At 37.9% G+C, this 10,367-nt stretch overlaps 1 protein-coding gene across 2 annotated transcripts in view; it reads right to left on the bottom strand.

Moving 5' to 3' along the window:
* Nucleotides 1-9,390, bottom strand: part of Tmem196 (transmembrane protein 196) — a 48,333-nt gene extending 38,943 nt beyond the window's left edge. Inside the window, exon 1 of one of the 2 annotated variants that reach the window (XM_042695844.1) lies at nt 9,244-9,390. In XM_042695844.1, the coding sequence (XP_042551778.1) occupies nt 9,244-9,390 (147 nt within the window). Of the gene's footprint in view, nt 1-9,225 lie in introns of both variants that reach the window. The other variant, XM_042695843.1, reaches the window with a different exon arrangement.
* Between the last annotated feature and the right edge of the window lie 977 nt (nt 9,391-10,367).

A 10,367-nucleotide genomic window follows, 5' to 3' on the forward strand; every position in this document is an offset into this window, starting at 1 on the left:
TGGTAGTAGAGGTGAAATATTTGCCTTTATCTTCACATTTAACTGAAGTCATAGCTCCTGAGATCCTGGAACATGCACACTAACTCAAACCATTGCAAGTATCCAAAATACTATCAATATAACACAGCTTTTATGAGAAGGTACAACCTAAATGACAATAAGCCTAGAGTCCAAAGCTATGTTCATCAATGATCTTACAATAAAGTCTTCTTCAGAAATGTATAAAAATGAAATAGTCCTACAACTCACAGAGATCATAGGCAGGTTATGAATTTGAAGGAAAAATGGTTAAAGCATTTAATCACTATTGGGACATCGGTCATTGTGACTGACTACTGTCTTGGCAACACAAGTTTTGAATTTCTGTACAAATAGTATATTTAATTTTTAAGATAAGTTTGAGGGAAGATGAGAGGCATTACTAGTTTGAAGATCAGTTAACTAATTGGTAATTGAGATAATGCAACAGCTAGAAAATACTAAAGCTAGAACAGATTTTATAGCCCCCAAATCTATTGTCTGTTATGTTTCATGAATACCTCCAATTAAATGTACATTTTTATTCCTGGTTGTCAAGCAGCTGTGGAAATATTCAAATATAAGGAAGTTATAAGCTTATAAATCCATTATCAACAGGAAATGTACTCAAAGATATGTTTAGATTTGTGATGCACCTTTACACTTCCTTCAAAGAGCAAGACTTTTTCACATCTTTTTTTATTTTATTTATTTATTTATTTTTGGGTCCGGTCGTGGGACTTGAACTCTGGGCCTGGGCGCTGTCCCTCAGCTCTTCAGGTCAAGGCTAGCGCTCTACCACTTGAGCCACAGCGCCACTTCCGGCTTTTTTCTTTTTGCTTATGTGGTGCTGAGGAATTGAACCCAGGGCCTCAGGCATGCAAGGCAAGCGCTCTACCACTGAGCCACCTTCCCAGCCCCACATCTTCTTCTTCTTTTTTTTTTTTAATCTAAAATGTACTTCTTGGGACCTGATGCTGGAACAGCTTAGTAGTGATGCCAGAGCCCACAAGCCTTGGCTTTGTGAATATCTAGAACAATATACCTAGCAGGGATCTCCAAGCATAGCTGGGAATCAAGTACAAGCTAATATTTCCATTAGGAACGTAGGGATGATAGTTATGTAAGGTAGATTTTTGTTTATCAATTTAACATGAACCTATGTTTGCTCTAACAAGGCTAGTTCATTCAGCAATCCCAAATACTCTGTTTGGTTTTCTCCTTTACCCTCCTTAACACATCCTCTTAGCTCTGCTCTGCTCAGCATATTGTTTCTCTGCTTGATGGGCATGCCTGAATCCCAAACTCACATGAAGTTCCCTCCAAGAGGAAGTCATCTTTGCCCAGGCAATGATTCTGGACATTTTGAACACATTGGATTTGTTATCAGTATATTTCTGATTTACCTTACAGTATTTAGTAATCATTAAGGTAAACAATTTAGTTTTTGTTTAATTTTTAAAGCCAAGCTTTAAAGCTTAAGGGTGGGAAATTTTACTTGGAACATCTTAACACTGTACATTTCTAGTAATGCATGGGTTGTGCTCCTTGATTGACAGTACCAGTGTAATCTAGAAAATAGAAAAATGATCAGTAAGTATCTAGCCTTAAACTCCTATACTCAAAGGTGTGGGAGCAAATAGGTCAGGCAGGGTTCAATAAATGATTGTTTTCATGAAGATTTCCAATGTCCATATAATTCAGTAGAAAAAGTACAGGCATTGAAATGAAACTTTTGGGCTTTAGTATTGATTTAATGGCTTAAATATTACTGGTAGTACTGTAGGTAAGTTCCGCTTCCTACTTAAACTTCATAAAGTATTACAATATATACAAACTTATTACACATAGAAATACCAATGAATATGGTAACTTCTGGAAATTAGTTCACAATTAACAGCAGCAGCCATGTCTGATATTATTTCTACAAGATTAACAGATGAAGGCACGCTGTCTCAGAGTTTGCTCACTTAACCATTAATGTTTTTCTTTTATCCCACAATTATGTCTAAGGAACAGGCTTCTCAGTAGCTTTAATAATGGTGTCAAAAAATCATGGACACTAATTGAGGTTGTATTTATCATTGTTGAAATCTGCATATTTAATTTATGCATTTGTGAAATAAATAGCATGTAATATGCATTGCTTCAAGATCTACTTTAGTAATATAGATAAAACCACTCTAGATTACAAAATTATAACTGAAATATTAACTTGTACTTTTGTTTAGTGCTTCTGGGACTTAAATAGTCCTAAAAATGTGTTTCTGACAATGTTGTTTTATAATATAAATAGCACTCATAGACATGATATCCCCATTGTTTGAGTTGCCTAGTATATTTAGTTATGTAATTGTCTAATTGATCTGATTACTATTTTCTCTATGATAGTTTAGACTTCCTTTTGACTCAAAAGAAAGGAGAGAGAAAGATGTCTTACAGTAATAGGTGTTTCTTCATTCAGTTTATGCTAAATATTTACCTGACCTATTAGAGATGTTTTAATATACTTTTGAATCTGCTAATGTTACATATCTAAATGAAATAAAAAACCAAACTAAACACAACTTAACACATACTGCACATGAAGGACCAAAAGAATAAGTGAAACAAGGGCTGATTAAAGCTTTAAGGAAATATTGAGAGTCTCTCATTAATACTCTAGTTAGTAGACCCTGGGATCTGGGCAATCATGGATCTATACGGATATCAGGAGTAAGGCAGCAGCTAGTACTCGCTGAGTACTTAGTGCTCAGTTGGCACTTTCTCTTGCCAGGCTTAGTATCAACAGTTGATAACTGCACTCTTCTGAGCTTCATAACAATGAATGAAATAGTACCAGGACTTCCTTCTCTTTACAAATCAGTAAACTAGCTTGGTGGAAAATCACAACATCTATTGAAACAGTTATATTGCATTGTATAAATTCAACTTGACTGCCATTCAATTTAAATGTTTATATACATTAGATTTACTATCATGAGAATGTTTACTAAAAAATTATCTGGAGAAGATCAGTCACAATTTTTTTTCAAAAATATGTCCATAAAAGAAATACTGTCACCTCATAGTATCTGGGTACTCTGCATTTGTCATGTAGCAAGCACAACACTATAGTGGTCACTCGGTATTTTCACTTAGTTAGGCAAACAGTAAACTCAAATGCTTTGCCTAGCTTTGAACTATTTGAATAAATGAGCAGTGTGTGTGTGTGTGTGTGTGTGTGTGTGTGTGTGTGTGTGTGTATACCCATGTAGAAGAGTATCCATAACCTGAAATTTTGAGATTCTCCACAATCCAAACATTTTCTGTGTCACCCTAAGTGGTATATATTCACATAAAAGATTATAGTCAAAAAGCTGGTGACATAAAATACTATTTAAAGTTATCTTCAGGCTGTATGTATAAGGACTGTATGAAACAGAAATGAATAGCAAGTTAAGACTTGTGACCTCTATCACAAGATACCTTGTTTTACACACATACACACATACTTATTCTAAAATCTGAGAAAAACTGAAAACTAGTCTTAAACATTTCAGGGAAGAGGTACTTAATGTGTGTGTATGTGTGTGTGTGTGTGTGTGTGTGTGTTTCTTTTAACATAAAAGTAAAATAAAATTTGGTAGGTGAAGGGATGCTTCTGACCCAACATCATTTAAATATTAAGCTATTAAGTTTTCTCCCATTTGGATGTAATGTGTATGATGGGGAATATGTGTGTGTGTGTGTGTGTATGTGTGTGTGTGTGTTGTGTATCTCAAGTACACATGCCTAAACACTTGTATATTTGCATATAATAAAATAATTGCACTTTTCATTGAGATTAAAGGTAACCATTTAAGGTTGGATGGGTGGGAAGCTCTTACTTCTACAAGTGTGATTAACTATTACAAGAGGAGTAGGCAAATGGGTGAAAATTTTAATTGCTTTACCATGATAAAAATATATATTAAATAGACTTGTTATGTAAGCTCATTCAAAAAGCCAACCCAATCATTTTAGATTAAATGCCCAAATTCAGTTTTTAATTTGATCAGTACGTGTTTCTATCAGAACATCATCAACTAAGTGACTGATGCAAATATTTTCACCCAAATCCTAAGAGTCAAAGACTTCTAGTAAGTTGTACCTTTGTATAAAAGTCATAATTCTAGAGACAATTTTGTTACTCCAACAGGTATATCTTATATAAGAACAGTATTTTGACTAAGAAAATCTCATCAATAATGTCACCAACATTTTTCTTCCATTGTATCATTTCAGTAAACATCAGAGATGAATCTACCTATGTTTATGCCTCTTTTGATACATGTTATACTTCCTTGATTAATAAACATACTTAGTTTACTTAACTTATCAAATTGCCTAAGCCCATCAGGTACATAGTAACATCTTAGAATGAAAATGAGTCATATAATAGGTTTGACCTGTGCTCTGCAGAATTTATAGATAGCCTTTATTATTTCCAGAAACTTGGTTGCAATTGGACAGTACTCCTTCCTCCATAAAGTATTTACACATGGAAAAATGTGTCTGAGGCAGTGATAATAATGATAACTAATGTTGATAAGAAAGATGCCTTCACTATTTTTCAAAGTATAATTGTTAATATGTATATTCATGGATTACTTCTATGATTAAAATTAAAGATAAAATGGGGACATAATATGCATTTGTATTATTTTTTCTGAAAATAGGGAAGTGATTACTTTCCTTAATAAGGAATATAAAGCCTGCATGGTGGGTATTTTGACCCTCGATGCAAATGGTTTGCATTTGAAGTAACTGAAGAGCTTTTAAAATATTGTTGTTTCATCTTTTATTAAATAATTTTGCTAGATTTAAATATCAGTACTAATGTATTGGAGCAGCAACTGCACTTCCCTCATATTGCTGTGCTATGGATCAGTGAGGAGCTGAATTTCTACAAGCTCTTCAAATTGGCTGAGTTGTTGCCATGGTGAATCAAAAGCCTACTGAACAGGTATGTGTGTCGATTGTGCTATAAATTTCACCCAAGCAAAACATCAGATCTAGCAATGATATACCTGTCATAGGTATTCCGGGAAAAGAAGCAATGAAATCATTCAAATGTTAAATGATTTAAGATAAATAAAAGTCATAAATACTCCAAAAGGCTACCTTTTGATTTACACGTGGGAAAACTAGACTTCAAAAAGTCCTTTTGTTCTGAATTAAATGGTACAGAATAATTATCAGAGGTAGATTGAAGGAATCGTAGCATGGTATAAATAAAATGGGACTCAGCATGAGTCTCTATCCTTAAAGCCACCATCTAAATTTTTAGATTGTCAATTGCAAACTTCCTAGAGCAGCAAACTCAAGTTCTCAAGGATGCATGGATCCGCATTGAGGCCTCCATATGGAATGCAGGGCATTCTCACTGGACCAGGTACACTGGAGACTGAGAGGGTTGATTTCTGGCAGGAAATTGGAAACATGATGCTGTATATTAACTTCTTGTCAATAAATCTTATGCATTGATTTTATTTCACATGACTATGTCTTTTCCAAAGCAGTTTACTCAATAGTTCATTTATTGTCACCTAACAGTTACACTTTCTGATTTTGTGGTTTCATTGCAAGTGACCATACAGCAATAAAAAAGAACAAAGAAAATCAAATGCTGTACACATTTATAAAATTATATCAGATGACTTTTTTCTCATTAATTGCACACCTTTTAAAGACTGATCATGGGAATTGCCTTGCCTGACTATGAAATAGTGGCTGGAAATAATCTACATAAGCCTCTACATTATCAATTTAAAGCTCTTTCTCTTAATACTACTTGGTTCTAAAGCCACTTTTAAAAATGTTTGCAAATTTGAGACCGAATAATCAAAGTAACTGCCTAAAAATGTAGTGTATTTTTCCTAGATAAAAGCTTATGATTTCAGGGCCTCTCCATAGAAAATTAATCCCCCGTAGTTAAGCTTTTATTTCTATTGACTTTTCAATTTAATTCAGAAATCTTGTAATAATGATATTAATGTTTTGAAGTAATCTTCCCAGCACTAATCAAAACACAGTCTGGTTCTATGTGTATGCTGACAGGTTAATTAGTGCAAGATCTCATTTGGTATTCATAAATAAGACAGAGATTTTTTTACTTATAAGTTCCCACGGAGATTCATTTTCTATCGAGCTTTCCTGGTGTTTTCTTGAGAAAGAAGAAACAGTAATGACTGTTTTTGTTATTATTATTAAAATATGAAGAAAATCTATTTCCTCAGACTCTGGCCCTATCACTCCTTCTATCCTCACCTTCCTGTCACGTACTAGAAGACAGAAGAGCCAACTCCTGAAACACAGCCCATCCCATCCCAGTACTCTGCCTTCATCTGTGTAGCCCCCAAAGGCTCTCCTGTGACTCTTTCCACTGCAAGTCTCATCCAACATCAGCTGCTCATTATTACCCGATGCTTCTTCAGGCCACACACTTTTCTAACAACGTTATTTCATTGTACCTTATAAAAATCCTATTTTATGAAGGAGAAAACTTTGGCTACTTACTCAACCAGGGAATGATACCTCTGTGAGTTGTAACTATGTAGTGCAAATTCACACCTTAGCTCTGTTTTATATATATATATATATATATATATATGTGTGTGTGTGTGTGTGTGTGTGTGTGTGTGTGTGTGTGTGTGTGTGTGTGTGTGTGTGTGTGTATATGTGTGTGTATATATATATATATATATAAACACTGAGATACATTGATTCCAATAGCTTTGTGATATCAAGAGTAAAATACCACTTCTTCCACCAGATATTTTAGTGACCACACCAACTTCTCTCTTCTTCCTGTGATCTGAGGTCCCATTCCAACTTCTTACCCCTGACAAAGTCAGTGATGTATTCATCTTGTTTTTAAACAAGGTGATACTCTTTTGATGACAGTGCTCTGAATCATTTTATGGCCTCTACAGGAAAGATTCTGAACCCTTAATAATTATTGGCTAGATGAATTAATCAGTGAAAGGATTAAATGATAGTTTAGATGGTGCCATAATGGACTTATGAAAACAATTTCATTAATTTACTTATCTTGTCTATAATTTGAAAAACATAGTGATTCCCAACTGGCTATTTATTTCTTTAAAAATGTTACCTTTTTATGTTAGATTTATGAAAGTGAGCAACTGTTTGGGCATTGTTGTTTCCAATTCATTCATTCAGTCAAATGTATTGTTTGATTTTACTGAAGTAGGCAATGTAGCATTCAAAACTATTGCTAGAGGAATTTTGCTTACTGTAAACAGTCATTTGAAATAGAATCACTTCTTTATAAATCAGTATAACTGATTCAATTGCTTTTCCTGGAGCTGATTCCAATTTTCTTTTCTTTTCCTTTTTTGGTACATACTCATTTAGACAATATTGATCTATTATGAGAAGAGAAAAATTATATTATTTTATACAATTCCAAGCTAGTGAAATCATTTTTTTAGTTCTTGAAGATTAACCCATAGACAGTGTGCTTTAGTATTACTTAGAGACAACTCACATTTAATTACTCAGCTTCTTGACTGTAATCAGTGAGAAATGATTTGATTATGTGAGCTTCTTCTTATGTCATCAAAACATCATATTCTCTCCCCCTTTCTCTATATGTTGGCATTATACATTCACAGTCCATAATGAAGTTTAACTTACTTCTAGCTATACGATAATAACAACTCCCCCAAAAGTTGTAGCCACATATAGGATGTAGAATTATCAGATTAAAGATGCTTCTTTTTCCTTCCCAAACTCACATTTGATACATACATTGACCCAAACTACATAATAAAGAATGAGAGACTTACTTGGAGGGTATTGATAACTTGTTGAATTCAGAACAAGGATTCTTAGGGAAACTTGGTGTTAGAATAAACAGTATTTTTCCTTACAGATCCTGTAATTTAAACCTATTTATTTCAACTAGAAAAATAAAATGCAAAAACTAACCATCCAAAATGCAATTTTATTAGAATTAAGCATGATAGACCATCTCTCAAAAGCAATTCACTTTGTACTGATTTTTCTTGAACTTCTAAGTGGTTGTTTCTGCGTTAGTGACTCAAAGCTTATATAGTGAAACAATGGCTATTAAGTACACCATGGATTATCTATCAGTGACAGAGTGGCTTCTTAGTAAATTATCTAGGAGCAAGACCAGAGACCCAAAAGGACATGGTAGCCTTATAACTTGAATAAGAAGCTGTGTGTGTGTGTGTGTGTGTGTGTGTGTGTGTGTGTGTGTGTGTTTTAACAATTAGATCCTCATTAGGAACAGTGCATAATTATTATCTGCTGTGAAGGCAAAGGACCTCTTACAACTCTCCTTGAGGGGTTGAGGTATGACTCAGTAGAGAGCTAACCAATGAGAGAAAGCATCAGGTACTGGGTTCGAGTCTGTCTTGCACCAAAAAAAAAAAAAAAACACAAAAACCACTTTCCTTGAGATGTATCTTAAGAGTTAAACAAGAAGCTAGATGAATCTGCCACTTGACCCAAAGAAAATTATGGAATTTGCCCAAGTTACTCTTTAAGGTGAGGTGCTGCCCAATTAGAATGGTTTTCCTTTTCTCATCACTGTATTGCCTAGAACTTACAGGAGTTTGCAGATGTGAAGTCTGAGAAAACCAGCAAAGGAAAAATGAAGAACAATGATTTCTGGGATGATATTCACCCACCTCCTTCCTTTCACACACACACACACCAGCCACCCCTTCTGTCATCTTGGGGCTGCTTGGATGCACCCTGGGCACTGTTGCCCAGAGTTGTATGGACAGATAACGACCATGCTTGTTCTGGTACAGGAAAATAATGTAGCTCTCACATCAAAGGCACAAAAGACAAGTGAGTCTGCTATCGACATGTGTGACCCCTCTCCCCACCAGCCAGTGGATATTGAACCTCTTCCTCTCAAGTTTAAACAAAGCCAGTTAATTTGCTCTCAAACCCAAGGAAGGGAAGCATAACAACCCGACTCCCCCCACCCCCCTTCCAGCTTCCCCAAACCACCCAGGAAAAGAACAGCATCAAGAAGCAAAGCTGCCCACCAGGGACCTACATGCAAAGCCAGAGGAGATTTTACGATTTTGTTTCCCGTGGAGGCAGTGACCCAGTGACTACAGCAAGCACGCACACTGCTCATCATCCTAAATAGGTAAAGAGTGAAATGGCTCAACGTACACACACCCCGCTCCATACCGGGGACGAGTCTCCGAGCTGCGGCTTGTGCTCTCGGAGGGCCAGGCTGAAGCTGACTGCCCCCACGGCCACGCTGGACACCCCTAGCCCTATCTCCAGCACGGAGAGCACCAAGAGGCTCCCAATAATCTGGCCGCTGGTGCACATCCTTCCTGGGTCATCATCCCTTCCAGATCAGAGAGGAACGCCAACCATCCACCTTCTTGTCTTCCACGATCCTCCTTACGCCTTTCCACCCCCTACCAGATCCCCAAACTTTTCTTTCTTCACCAGTGACACATTATCCACAAGGACTGGATTTCCAGAGCTGGAGACTGGTCTTCCCGGGTCTGGCGGGAGGTAGAGAAGAGGGACTCCACCTCCCGACACGTTCGTTCTGGGGGGATCGTAGATGGATGGTCCTGGGCTGAGGAGTTGGGTGTGAGTCAAGACCGCACATCAGTAGCCCAGCGTTCAAGGACCAGAGACCTGCAGGACCCGAGGGGAGGTGGAGGGAGCCGGAGCCCCATCGCTGGCTCTCGGGGCGCTGTCCAGAGTTCTGCCGCGTCTCAGCTCTCCGCAGGGAAATCCGCTCCCTCCTCAGCTTCCCAAACCCATCGGGTTCGCTTCTCTGAGCCAGGCTGAGGAGAGGAGCACCGCTTCCTGGGAGATGACAGCAGGAGGCCGGCTCCCAGTCTCTCTGCCTCCCCGCCTCGCCTCCTCGCCTTTGTTTTCCTGGTAAGGCTAAGTGCTTCTGAGTCCCCGGGTGCCGGGTCCCCGGCAGAGCCGAGCCGAGCCGCGCAGAGCGGCCCGATGATATTCAGCACCACGCTCCTCCTCGCCGTTGCTGTGTCGCCAGGAAAAGCGACCTTGTCTGATGGCCTCTTTCCGTCTGGGTTTTTTCTGCCTCCTCGTCCTCGTCCTCTTCCTCCCCCTCTCTCTTGATCCGATTCTCTCTCATTGCTATGACCTCATTGGGGTTTAGGTGCTTGACGGAGGAGGGAGACGCCTGGGGTATCTGTGGGTCTAGGACCCAAGACTCTTGGGTGGCTCCGCATCTGCTGCGCCCCTGGACCCTAACCATAGGAATCCAAGTAACCACCCCGCTCCCCTACCTCCACCTCGCCCCCAGGGCTCCCTTCCGG

This window comes from Dipodomys spectabilis, unplaced genomic scaffold, assembly GCF_019054845.1.
Source record: "Dipodomys spectabilis isolate Male_0828 unplaced genomic scaffold, ASM1905484v1 ptg000190l, whole genome shotgun sequence".
Lineage (NCBI taxonomy): Eukaryota > Metazoa > Chordata > Mammalia > Rodentia > Heteromyidae > Dipodomys > Dipodomys spectabilis.